Below are 13,553 nucleotides of genomic sequence, written 5' to 3' on the forward strand. Positions count from 1 at the left end.
ATACACTTTTACTGTTTGCACCGTTCAGGTACATATATTTGCGTCACGGTCGAGCGAAGCGGGAAAACGAAGGAGTAGCGCGAGTAATCTCGTTTCCGCACGGTCCACGAAGTTGAAACCCGGCTCGATTGGCGGCTAGCCGCGTCCAGAGCCGTGTCCACGTTTCGTTTCCTTCCCTCCCACCCCTTTCCAGGGAATCGTCCGCGGCAAGCTTCGAGGGGGAGAGAGAGAGAGAGAGAGAGTGTGAGTGAGTCTCTTCCCCTCGGACAATATATCAGTTTACAATGATAAAAAGCAAACACGGGAAATAACGCGAGGAATTACTGAACCAAACAATATGTCCCTCGTCTCTGGAGAGACGGAGTATATTTCGACCGAGTAGCTCGGCAGCATCCGACGGAGGGTGTGCCAACACATTTTCCTTACAATCCGCCACGATCTCGTTTTATTTCATGGCGGGGCGATATAGCCGTGGGGACTACAGGAGATGGATCCACGGATTCATTATCGCCCCGTGGAAAGGGGTTGAGAAGTCCGGTCAAGTTGTATCGCTCTTCGTTTCTTCTTTGGTGAAAAAAAAAAAATAAATAAAATAAATAAATAAAATAAATTCTTCCCGAATCGATACGATCGACACGATCGTAACGATCCTTAAACGGATGGAATGGTTCGATTCACGATTCTCGTGTGAATCACTTGCTCCTCGGTAAAGGAGAAAGAGGGGAGGGAGAGAGGAAGAAGGGGGGAGGGGGTGCAGCGTGACGAGAAGGACACAGAGGGACATAGAGGATGACTAAAAATTGGTACCCTCTTGCTCCCGGGTGCCTCTTGGTGGGTAGTACTCGTGCAAGCAGCGACTAGTGAGGTAAACTCGAGTATCCGGGGGGAAAGGGGGGAGTGGTGGTGGGGCGGGAGGGAGCAAGAGGGATAGGGAAGGTCGAGGAATGAGGAGTGGTCGTCGCCAAGAGTATGGGTGTAAGGAATGGAGGGATAGCAGTGAACCTACGGGGCTACGTTGCCTACGGGGGTTGAAGGAGGGATGGTTTTTCCTCAGTCTGAGCATTCCGTAGACGATACGCTCGGTATACACGCTCGCAGCTTGCCTCGCTTCGTCTTGCTTCGCATACGACTCGCGACTCTCCCCGTTCGCTCTCTTTTACTCCGATTCAAGAACCGCCCTCTCCCCTCCATCCCCTCCTCCCCCATTCTTCTCTACCTTCTTTATCCGCCTTCTTTATCCTCGCCTCTTCGTCTGTCCGCCGGTGGATTCGCGTACAGACGCGGGCCACCGGCAAGAAGTAGACAATTCACAATTAGCAAACACAAACAGAAGTACGAGTGGCTTCAAGTTGGTTGGGACGCGGTGGCAACGGGCTTAGCCGGAAGCAAATGGTGGGGTAGGGACTTCTGGGATGCGAAGCGACTAGCTTGGCAGTCCCTGAGCGTCAGCCTCCGCTCCGGAATACTCTTCTCGACTCCCGGCCCAACAGAGACCGGCGAAGGCGCATGTATGTTCTGGAGATAACGGGTGTTGTCCTCCTACGCGTATCTGTATTTCGACTGCTCGAATCCCGCGAAACGGAATCTGTTTCGATTCAATCGAGTTTGGATGTTTCGGTCTACGTGTAAATAAGACGCGCGCAAATAAAAATTTCGCCCTCCTTTCGTCTTCTCCTCTCCGTACTATACGCGTCGTATCGATTCCTCGACTCTTTAAATTTTCTTTTTTCATCTCCACGAATGATCGATCGATCACGCGCGCGTTTAAGAAAGATCCGGTAGGTGCGAAGGTTCGGATTCGTTGGACGATACGATTCTCGTAAAATGTAAAAAAATTGATTCGATGAAATGTCAACGTTCTCTCCCCCTTCCCCACGATGTATCTCGATGATATCTCCTCCGAGCGATCAATCGTACGGTTTCCTCTGGTCCCGTCTGGTCTGGTACACCCGGTATATACGCGCATCGGGCTCTCACCGTTGCGTTGGAACACTTGAAGCCCCAACCAGTTACGGCAACAATAGGCTTTGTCTTCGCGCCGTCGGCGCTCGCAAATTGGTAGAAATCTTGATTAAAGGTGCAATTCCGCTGCTGCCTACGGACAAATATGAATTGCACCCCCAATGCTCCCACTCCCTCGCCTCCCTCCTCCTCCTCCTCCCCCCCTCCTCTCCTCCTCCGCTCCTTTTTTTTACCGTTCCGACAAATGAAAATGGAAAAAACGTGTTGTGCGATATCTGTACGCTTCTTATGGCGCGACAAGTCTGCGGCTTTCCAAGGATCAAGATGATGGATCTATCCCCTTTCAGGAATCAGACACTGTCTCTCGTCTCTCGTTAAAGATATCGTCGATACGGTTAAGAGGGGAACGTTGATCGTTTTCTCTCTGCGCTCTCTCCCTCTCTCTCTCTCTCTCTCTATCCGTATCCGTTCCCTTCCCTCCGCTTCCTTGTTACCTCGTTTCGCTCGTATTAAGAAAGATGTATTTCATCGGGCCAACGATGTATTTATCCGCCGATGCATCCGGTGATTCGATTTCGTTCATAGTTCGAGGAGATAATCCGATTGCGAGATTACACGACGAGATTCGGATCGATAGAGCATGATCCCGGCAATGGGAAAGGGAGAAACAGCAAGACACGTATAGAAATGGAATAATAACGCGTTGTATATGACAGATGCGACACGACCACTTGCGATAATCCGCCTTGGATTTATCCTTTTCGAGAAAATCCCGAAAATAGGTTGTGTATATATATATGAATATACATATATATATATATGTGTATGAGCATTAACCACATTGCTTGAAATTGCTCATTAACATTTCGATTTACGCTATTTTTATCCGTTACGATTAATTAATGATTTTACGAAACCTTTTTTTCTGTAACGTTCCCTTCGTTACGCATCATTACACATCATTCTTTTCATTTCTCTATAAAAAATTTGAAAATCGAGAAATCTTGATATTATCCGATTGGAATCTCCTGCACACGCATCCCTGAAGGCTTGGACGCGTTCATGCTCATCCTATGCAGAACACACATCACAAAACTGAGTCAATTTACATAACGATAATTGAAACGTACATGAAAGCCCTTTCCCAAGTCATGGCAATACCATCAGCAAACGGGCTTTGAATTTCGAAAAGCGTATCGATATTCTCTGCAATCATGTATCGATCGAGAGAGGGACTTAGGAAACAAATATGCTTGAAAAAATTGCACGAAACGTTATTAATTTTACGCGCGTCCCCGATATAGCAGGGTATTCTCGAAATTTCTACAAAATAAAAATTTTGTAAAATTTGGAAAATCGATGAGCAGAACAATTGTAGTTTCATTAAAAAATAAACGCTAAATATGTATATTTACGAGCTATAATTAATGTAATATTTTATATATTATAATAATGTAAATACTTTCTACAATATCTTTATAAAAGTATAAAGATATTTATTTATTTATATATATATATTTAAGAAATATGTAATGTGATATCGATATAAAAAAATATATATTTAAATGTTAAGATTTTTAATCAAGAGGTTAAGCAAAAAAAATACACTAAAGTTAATAAGATATCGAATCAATCTATTAAGAAGTTTTATGAAAGTATAAGTAAAAGGAGCAAATAAGTGGGAGAAGGATAGAGATAGAATAAAAATTATGAAATCAGCGCCATCTTCAGAGTGCCGCAAATGAAACACATATAGATAAGGAGAGCAAATAGAAAAAGAAAGATAGACATAAAATAAGAATTAACTCTTAACACCATCTCTTGATTGCTATAGACATTTATCAAGGCTGCATAAAGTAGAATAAAGCAGAATTAAGCATCAACGCCATCTCTTGAGTACTATAGACATTTATCCGGCCAAGATAAAGTAGAATAAAGCAGAATTTAGCATCAACGCCATCTATCGAGTATTTGTGGAATAATGTCTTTGGTATTCGAGAGATGGCGCTACTTACAATTTTTTACCTTATTCATTTATTAAAAAGCATTTCTGGAACTCAACAGATGGCGTTAATGTTTAATTATTTTGTTATTTTATCTCTGTCCTTCTCTCATTATTTGCTTTCCTTATCTATACTTGCTCTTCTCTCTTATAACCTTATTTCACTTGTCGATGAACGATTTACAAGTCTATTTTATACATATATATCGGTATATGTGACTATCTTTTATTCTAAAAAACATTCAAGATACAACGTACATTGAATTAGAAGTAAACAATTAGAAATAAAGTAAGTAATTAGAGATAAAAACTTATTATTTGAAATATATGTTTATTATTTTTCTTTTCAAATTATTTATTTATAGGTTATACATTATAGTATATAACAAAAAATGTTTAAATTACAAACTTTTCTAATTTATTAATATACATTCTGTTTTTTCAGGATCCATACGAATTTTATGTAATTTACAAATTATTATCCGAAAATAGAAAGTCAATTTTATATATATCTCATGGATAGCTATTTGCCTTGTATTCTTACCGGTTTTATATTTTATGCCTTTGGTTTAAAATGGTGTTACGAATACGCTAAGTATTGGGTATCTTTAAGACCAAGGGATGATCCACATGCAACAAAGGGATTAAGATTTATAGAAAAATGCGAAAGACTTATAAATAGACATCCTATAGAAGGAAGCTTGAAGCTAATAGCAACCGCCGTAGGATTAGCTGGTACATTAACCGGTGGTCTGCAACAAGTTGGAACTGTTTCACCAAAAGTTGTGCTTGCAACAATCTATTTATTTTTTGCATTTTCTGGTCTGGTTGATGTTTTAAACTTTTATTTTCCCCATAATGTAAGCGAAGGATTAGTTAAATTGGCACTTGCTCAAAGTTTTTTCATAGAAGGATTTTTATTCTTATTGGGAAGTGTTGGAAACAATGCATTAGTTGATAAAATTTTAGCCCTTATAGTATGGACAACATCTTTGGCTATTACATTAGAACTTGTGTGGCCTGAATTGAAACTTTTAAGAGCCTGTACAACATTACTTCATGGTGGTTGGATAGCGCATGTAGTAAGGGTATACCATACAATGCCAATGTTACCAGAAGGTATTGCATTGATATTTTCTTGGCATGTAGCTGCTGCTTCGGCTGTAACATTATGTGTAGTAGCTGCAACAAGAAGTTGTGCTCCCAAACTCATGATGGAAGAACCACCAGAGATACCTATTTATGATTATTGTCAAGAACCAGACCAGAGAATGTAAATTATTTGAGTGGACATATATAAGCAATATATAAAAACTTTGTGCCAATATGAAATTTTTATAATATGCACAAAAATAATATTTTTAAAGTAGTAGATCATTGGTACTGTAGAGTCAAAAAATCAAAACATAAATCAATTATAATTTTTACACACAATGTTAATATTTTTTTACTTAATATTTAATAACTTCATTTTATAATACAACGAATAACTCTATTTTTAACTATATTTATACAATAAATATGTATAACATAAACAATTTTGTAATATCCTCAAGTTGTAGGTAAAATACTCATTAGGAATTAAGAGGTGCCTTATTATTATTGCTCACTTATTTATTAATAGAAGGACGCGTAATTTCATCTTTTGTAATATGTTTTTTATTCTTCCCAAATCTATTTTATTATATTATATGTATAATTAAAAATATCGTATAATTGTACATTGTAAATATATTTTTTTTTATTAAATTTTATAATCCATAAATTATTGTAATTTATTATGTAAATAGAAAATTTTCCTTTCATATATTCTTTAGATAAATTCATTTTTTATCTAAAGAATAAATAATATAAAATTCATATTTTATTATATAAAGAATAACTGAAAAATTTGAAAATTAATTAAAATTAATTATTAATTATTAATTATTACTTTACTCAGGTATATTATATTATATATTATTATATATATTATATATAAACAATATTAATTACGATTAAAATATAAAATTATTAGACATTGATTTGAAATTCATTGTAATACCAACATTGATACGATATATGTCTCTATTAATAACCTAGATTTACTTTTGTTAGTTCTATCCAAACTAGTTATATCCGAATTATAACTATATGTTATCTTTTTATCAATAATAACAATAAATTCAAATCTTGGTTAGGTTTTCAATAATATAACATGTAATATAATAACAATAATGGACTATTTAAAAGATTTCTTTCATTACTTAATTAATTTTTATCTATGTGTGATATATATGAGTCTGCAATGTAGTGCAGTTTATAGTCAATAATAATGGCCTGATGCTATTTTACTTTTTGAAAAATAAAGAGAAAGAAATGGAGACAGCAACAATTGTAGAACCTATGGAGGAAAGTCCTGAAAAGATTCAAACAAGTCCTCCAATACAAGTAGTGAGAGTTCCAGTAAAACATGCTAATCTTGGAATAAGAAGCCATGCCATGTAAGAGTTTAATACAAGAAAGTTGCTTATATGATTACTGATTATTATTTATTTTTCAGGGATATGAGCACAATGGTGGAGCTTACATCTTTCAGTACACTTGGAAAAATACAACCATTTTTAGTTACTATTACAACTACTGCAGCATTATTGGTAGATTTACATTGTCATTTAACAGATAAAGAAGTTTGTGGCTATTTAGGTGGTCACTGGGATATTAATTCACATAGTAAGTATGTTTTAGTAATAATGTTCAATAGAATTTATTATATTGTATAAAATTTTAATTATTAAAAATTATTTTTTTTTAAATAATAGATTTATCTATAACAACTGCATTTCCATGTCGTTATTCCGGCAAAGATAAATCAGCTGCAGCTGCAGTTGAATCTGAAATTGCAAGAGCAATGGAATGGAAACATGTGACTTTAGTTGGATGGTATCATTCTCATCCTAGATCTCATGCTTCTCCTTCTCTTAGGGATGTTGATTCACAATTAGATTATCAAATTAAGATGAAAGGACCTAGTGATAATGGTTACACACCATGTGTGGGTTTAATATGCTGTATGTTTTTTTTAATATATATATATAAAACAGGATTTATTATATAGAATTTTATAATTAATCATCATTATCAATTCAAAGAAAATATTAATTTTAGCACCTTATAATACGGATGGCAGTTGTTATGAATCAAATTTTAATGTTTTTTGGTCTCTACCGCCTCCTGAAAATCGGCCTCATGAATATCCAAGACCAATGCTTTTGAGTTATACATTATCTCAAGAGCACTTTCTTTCTCAAGATACATTAGAAGAAATTGTAAATTCATTATTCTATATATAATTAATAATTTAATAAAAGCAAAATCTCTTTAATATTTTATATATATATATATTTTTTTTATATTTAAAATATTTTTTATATTTTTGCTTTCAGAGAAGATGCATAGAGTATTATAAAAGTGAAGGAGGTATTGATTTTACTGCCAATTTTAATAATAATACGACTTATCTTGAACGTTTAAGGGTAAGTTTATAAAAAATGAGATAAAAGTAATATTAATATTAAAATATCTCAATATTTTTAGTGTTCTTTAGCATCCAAGTTACCAGGTCGTAATAGATCGAACGGTTCGTACTGGGATATAATTAGAGAAATGATTTGTCCCGGTTCTGAAGATGGAACTTCACCGGAATTTTTGACTATGAAATTTCCTCTGGTACCAGTTTCAGAATCACTTGTCCCTTCAGTTCCACCAGGAGTTAGTCTTGCACCTAATAATGCAGCTGTCTTCCTAACACCTGTGAACTTTAAACCTGATGGTGCTATAATTACACCTACATCAAAATCTTTTGTGATGCAACCATCTACTTCTAGAGATAATATTAAAAAGGATATTATAAGTACGGATTCCGCATCTATTACGCAATTAAAGGATGGAAACGCTTCGTCTAAACAACATATATCATCATCAGAAGTAATGCCCAGTTTTCAATCTGGAGAACTCACAGTTTCTGTAAAAAATGCTAAATGTGATTATGATTTTGCACCCACTGATTTTTCGAAAATATCCAATGCTCTTGGAACTGATACAAGTATCAATAAAACGCGATCGTCCACATCTGATTTCCCTTTAGCTGATATAACGCAACAAATTTCTAAGTTTTCAGATTTATCAAAATTAGCTAATTTTTCCACAGCAGATTTAGCAAAACTCTCTGGATTTCCTATTCCAGATTTTGCGAGAACATCATCACCATCGCCGTCTGCATATATGCGTAATATTGCGAATTTATTTGGTCCAATCGGAAAAATTTCTCCTGCAAGAGATATTGAATCGAACGAACGTAAATCAAACGATTTCAGTATAGTTGATTCTATTCAATCGCCATTTAAAGTAAGTTCTGGATCTTCAGAATCTTGTAGAAATTTTTCTGCAACTCCAGAAGATTACTCGACTGATCGTAAAAAAATGGACATACAAAATGATAACGTAAAGCTCAATCGATCGAATGAGTATCAAGGAACAGAAGATCTCTCAATTTCTAAATCTGAATTTAGTGGAATGTTGGACATGACTACAATTCATAAAAAGCAACAACAGTCACAAAGTGGTGATATTGGCGATTCGTTAAATTTATCAAAAGATCGTCAATAGATTTGCTACATTAATCAGTATTTCAAGATTATTATTATTTTTGTCTCTTTATATTATATTGTCTATATGCATAAATATATTTAAATGTGACTTTTATTCTTACGTTTATTACTTGCGCAATACTTACATATGTGCATATTAAATTATTTTTTTTAATTATAGAAATATTCAAATCAGTGCGATTATTTTTTACATTTATTGTACTTAATAAATTAATGTTTTTTTTAATATTTGTTCTCATTCGTTTACCCTTTCCTTTTTCTTCCTAGATATAATAATTTTATTTTAAATAGTACGAAGATATATTGTATCTATATATATAAAAAATAATAGACACATATATTGCATCATTTTGTGTAGTATTCGCTGGGAATAAATGTATATTTCCCAACGTAATATTCGTAAGTAATAAATTATGAAGTTTATCAAAAGACATTAATTAAATAAACATTTGTGAGTGGCAAATATAATTTTTATATATCTATATTCATATAGGTAATATTTGAAACAAAATTGTACTTTATAACAATTACGTTATCTAAGGTTAGAACATGTTATATCGTGACAAATGAAATAAACTTGTGTTGTTATAAGAATAATTATGTTTCGACCATCAAGAAATTTATTATATTCTTTACATCGTGTCAAGAAATGTTGTGTAGTTTATTTTAATCAGGATTTATCAGAAGTAGAGAATGAATGTAAGAATACTATTTTATACAATTATGTATATGTTTATTATATTTATTATGTTTGTGTTAGTATATTAATAATATTTTTTTATTAATTCTGGTGCATTGATATATGTTTTTATTTCAGCTATTTTCTCAGATGAATATAAAAGGGGATCTGCAGAAAGCAAGCCACTTTATTTGGATGCTCAAGCAACTACACCTATAGTAAATAGATCTGATAAATTATAATATAATTATTAGGATTGAAATTAAAATCTTTTTTAATCTTTATATAGGATCCAAGAGTATTAGATAAAATGATGCCATATTTTACAACATATTTTGGAAATCCACATTCTAGAACTCATGTGTATGGATGGGAGTCAGAAGCAGCTATTGAACTTGCACGTAAAGTTAATATCATATATAATTTAAATTTAATTAAATTATTTTCAAAATTACTTTGAAAAAAATAATTATTTAACAAAATTATAATCAAATATTTCATTTTTAAAAGCAAATAGCAAGTATAATAGAAGCAGACGCCAAGGAAATTATATTTACATCTGGAGCCACAGAATCTAATAATATAGCTATTAAAGGTGTTGCAAGGTTCTACAAAGAAAAAAAAAATCATATTGTGACGACTCAAATAGTATGTTAATAATATTGGATTATTAACAATACATTGTTACGAATTTATTTTTATATATAATTTTATTAATATAGGAACACAAATGTGTATTAGATTCCTGTAGAGCATTGCAAGCAGAAGGATTTGATGTAACTTATATTCCAGTAAATCCAAATGGTCTTATTAATCTTGACGAATTAGAAGATGCAATTAAACCAACTACCTCTTTAGTTTCTGTGATGATGGTGAACAATGAGATTGGTGTACAACAACCAATTACAGAAATTGGTGCTATTTGTAGGTAAGGAAAAATATATATTATGAATTCAGATTCAATACAATCATAAATTTTATTAATTTTATAATTTATCTATTAATTTATAGAAAAAAAAAAGTGTTTTTCCACACAGATGCAGCTCAAGCAATAGGAAAAATTCCAATTGATGTTAATAAAATGAATATTGACTTGTTGTCTATCAGTGGTCATAAATTATATGGTCCAAAAGGTATACTTAAAATATATTTTTGTTATATTTTTTTAAATTATTGGAATATTTTTATATTATAGTATATGGAATTTTTTAGGAGTTGGAGCTTTATATGTAAGAAGAAGACCCAGAGTACGTGTAGAAGCAATTCAAAGTGGTGGTGGCCAAGAAAGAGGTATGAGAAGTGGCACTGTTCCAACACCTTTAGCAGTAGGTCTAGGAGCAGCTTGTCATATAGCACAAACAGAAATGGAGGTAATATTAATATTAATAATTATAAACACATATATTTTATCATATACCAATTTTAATATGTTAATTTTATTTTTTTTTTTTTTCTCTAGTATGATCACAAATATATTACAATGCTTTCGAACCGATTAATCGAAAAAATTATGTCAAATTTATCACATGTTACACGTAATGGAGATAAACGAGCTTGGTATCCTGGATGTGTGAATTTATCTTTTGCATACATAGAAGGAGAATCTCTATTAATGGGCTTGAAAAATATTGCTTTGAGTAGTGGTTCCGCATGTACTAGCGCAAGTTTAGAACCTAGTTATGTTTTAAGAGCAATTGGAACATCAGAAGATTTGGCACATTCCAGTATTAGGTAAATTACATGATATGATAATATATTAAAACAAAATAATTATTTTCTAATTATTTTTTATTTATATAGATTCGGTATTGGTCGTTTTACAACAATCGAAGAGATTGATTATACCGCAGAAAATACGATTCGACATGTTAAAAAACTTAGAGAAATGAGGTAGGTAAATAAACTCTTATTTAATTATAATATATTTATTTGGTACGAAAATCACATATGTATTATTCTAATTTTATGAATATGAAAAGCGCGATATCATGAGAAACTGATAAATTTATTATTGGACGTTTTTTATAATTAAGATTATATAGTCTTAAATATTAATTATAATACATAAGTAGTAATATATATTTAAATTGCTTATTTTTCACAGTCCATTATGGGAAATGGTCGAAGAGGGAATTGATTTGAAATCTATTAAATGGACTCAACATTAGTGACTCTTTTATTACATACTTTCAACTATCTAATATGTAGATAGTATGAATTAAATATATAAATCATATAAATAAGTTAAACAAAACTAATTAAATAAAACTTATGAATGTGTAATAAATGTTTATTTAAAATTTTTTATTTTGTGATTTTTAAAATAACTTCAATTGTATATAAATTTTATTGATATTCCCCCTTTTTTCCCATTTTTTATTTAATGGTGCTTTTCTATATAGAAAAGCTTACTATTATCATTATTCGATACAAAAAGATATTTTACACTCTGCAATAAAATATTGCAATGTGTTAAGTTATTATAAAAATGTTGCATCAGGAGCATATATTTGCCAATATTCATTATTTAGCATAAACATGATGGATCAGCAGCTTCATCAATGTATGAAATTTTAAACCTATCTTTGTCCATTTCATGCAATTCCATTCGTGATCTGTTAGCTTCTACTAAATGTTGTGCTATATCTTCAAACATTTCATGTATTCCTTCTCCAGTCTTACAGGATGTTTTATATATACCAGAAATTAAATTATGGCATTGTTCACTGTAATGAATACATTAATGATAATATATATTATTTATATTACATTACATTATTTTCTTTTATTACATATATTACATTGTATTGTATATATTACATTGTACAGATTATATATACTATGTTAATACAATTTTTATTCTGATTAAACTCACCAAAATTGTTCCATTTCTGCATCTGTTACTTGTGGAGATGAACTTTCTAAATCACTCTTATTTCCACAGAGAAATATTTTTGCATTTTCAGCATATGTAACAATATCAAGCAAATGTTGAGATAAAAGATGAAATGATGTTGAATTATCTAATGCAAAAACTAATATAGCAGCTTCTGCAAATTTATAATAGCTTGATGTTACTGATGCAACTCTTTCCATACCACCTGTATCCCATAATTGCAACTGAAACATATGATAAAATAAAATATTTACTTAATTAAATTTGAATATGAATACATTATACATTTAAAATAAATATAAGTTTTAATGTACATCAATCTTTTAGGTACCATATGACTTATTTATAAAAATACATCTATGGAAAAATGAGATTAATTTCGTATTTAATTCGGTTTCAAGAATTGTGAATATATATATATATATATATAGATATGTATATGTATATACGTATATATGAACATATTACTCGTATTCGTCTGTCTTCAACTACATATTCTTTATCGATATTATCGAGACCCAATGTCGATTTTCGATCGTTGCTTGCTATAAAAGTATTGTTCGCAAAACGTCTAAATATAGAAGTCTTTCCAACACCGTATTCTCCGCATAAAATAACTTTTTGCTCGGTTACTTTAACGGTAGCCATGTTAGGCTTATGTCACTTTGCCGGTTGTGCTAAAATATAAAAACAATTGCATTAATAATAACAAATCATTATTGCTTGCATTTTTTTCAATAATGCTAAAATTTCATTCAATGGATATTTACATGTATACATTCACTAACATGAGTGCGATGACAGTCGTGACAACAGAAATATTATATCAGTAACGGACCATAAATCACTACTATTATAGACTATCTATTCACATTGTTACGGTGCAATAGAAATTTTAATGAATTCATAAATAAAATATCGAATAATTGTAATCTATATTAAATTTAAAGTGAATTTTAAATAAGAATTTTGTATAATATAAAACTTTTCTATTGGATGTTTTTTAATTATGCTGCAATAAATATAATATTTATATTTACTACTATGCTGTTCAAATAAGATATGATTATTATTATCATGATTAACTAATAATTAACGAGATTTTAATTTACAATGATAAATATATCAAATCAACGTATTTATTGAAAAATCTTATTAAATATGATCACGTGATTTTTAATTTTTGAATAAGATTTAAAAATAATTTTTTATTTTATAAATTTATATATATTTCATAATAGGATTATTTTTTTTAATAATTCCAAAATAAAAGTGATCTATAATTATTTATTTTGATTCCATAAAATATATATTTGTTAGAATAAAATTAATTTTAAATAAATGGTTAATACAATTTTAAAAATG

The 13,553-nt window shown here is 31.4% G+C and overlaps 4 protein-coding genes across 6 annotated transcripts; 3 read left to right on the forward strand and 1 right to left on the reverse strand.

Moving 5' to 3' along the window:
* Positions 1-4,094: 4,094 nt before the first annotated feature.
* On the forward strand, positions 4,095-5,729 carry LOC107995470 (transmembrane protein 45B-like). Its single transcript, XM_017053004.3, has 2 exons — positions 4,095-4,253; positions 4,410-5,729. Exon 2 carries the CDS (start codon positions 4,480-4,482, stop codon positions 5,239-5,241), a length of 762 nt encoding a protein of 253 aa, XP_016908493.1. The 5' UTR covers positions 4,095-4,253; positions 4,410-4,479; the 3' UTR covers positions 5,242-5,729.
* Positions 5,730-6,061: 332 nt separating this feature from the next.
* LOC108000186 (uncharacterized) lies at positions 6,062-8,839 on the forward strand. The gene is made up of 6 exons (XM_017060401.3): positions 6,062-6,447; positions 6,507-6,676; positions 6,766-7,014; positions 7,112-7,272; positions 7,390-7,479; positions 7,541-8,839. Exons 1-6 carry the CDS (start codon positions 6,287-6,289, stop codon positions 8,609-8,611), a joined length of 1,902 nt encoding a protein of 633 aa, XP_016915890.1. The 5' UTR covers positions 6,062-6,286; the 3' UTR covers positions 8,612-8,839.
* Positions 8,840-8,880: 41 nt separating this feature from the next.
* Positions 8,881-11,595, forward strand: LOC108000208 (cysteine desulfurase). Of its 3 annotated transcripts, XM_017060435.3 has the most exons (11): positions 8,881-9,012; positions 9,107-9,312; positions 9,431-9,510; positions 9,582-9,698; positions 9,803-9,940; positions 10,015-10,220; positions 10,304-10,425; positions 10,505-10,662; positions 10,752-11,023; positions 11,093-11,182; positions 11,397-11,595. In XM_017060435.3, the coding sequence occupies exons 2-11, from the start codon at positions 9,213-9,215 to the stop codon at positions 11,458-11,460; spliced, it is 1,347 nt and encodes a 448-aa protein (XP_016915924.1). In that variant the 5' UTR covers positions 8,881-9,012; positions 9,107-9,212; the 3' UTR covers positions 11,461-11,595. The 3 variants fall into 3 exon arrangements, with proteins under 3 accessions (XP_016915924.1, XP_061939806.1, XP_016915925.1); XM_062083822.1 differs by lacking the exon at positions 9,107-9,312 and having other exon boundaries at positions 8,932-9,012; XM_017060436.3 differs by lacking the exons at positions 8,881-9,012; positions 9,107-9,312; positions 9,431-9,510 and having other exon boundaries at positions 9,582-9,693.
* On the reverse strand, positions 11,202-13,108 carry LOC108000206 (ras-related protein rab-6.2). Its single transcript, XM_017060433.3, has 4 exons — positions 12,959-13,108; positions 12,657-12,865; positions 12,168-12,412; positions 11,202-12,018 (listed from the first exon to the last, which is right to left on the reverse strand). The coding sequence occupies exons 2-4, from the start codon at positions 12,834-12,836 to the stop codon at positions 11,820-11,822; spliced, it is 624 nt and encodes a 207-aa protein (XP_016915922.1). The 5' UTR covers positions 12,837-12,865; positions 12,959-13,108; the 3' UTR covers positions 11,202-11,819.
* Positions 13,109-13,553: the final 445 nt, after the last annotated feature.

Source organism: Apis cerana, linkage group LG13 (assembly GCF_029169275.1).
Source record: "Apis cerana isolate GH-2021 linkage group LG13, AcerK_1.0, whole genome shotgun sequence".
Taxonomy (NCBI): domain Eukaryota; kingdom Metazoa; phylum Arthropoda; class Insecta; order Hymenoptera; family Apidae; genus Apis; species Apis cerana.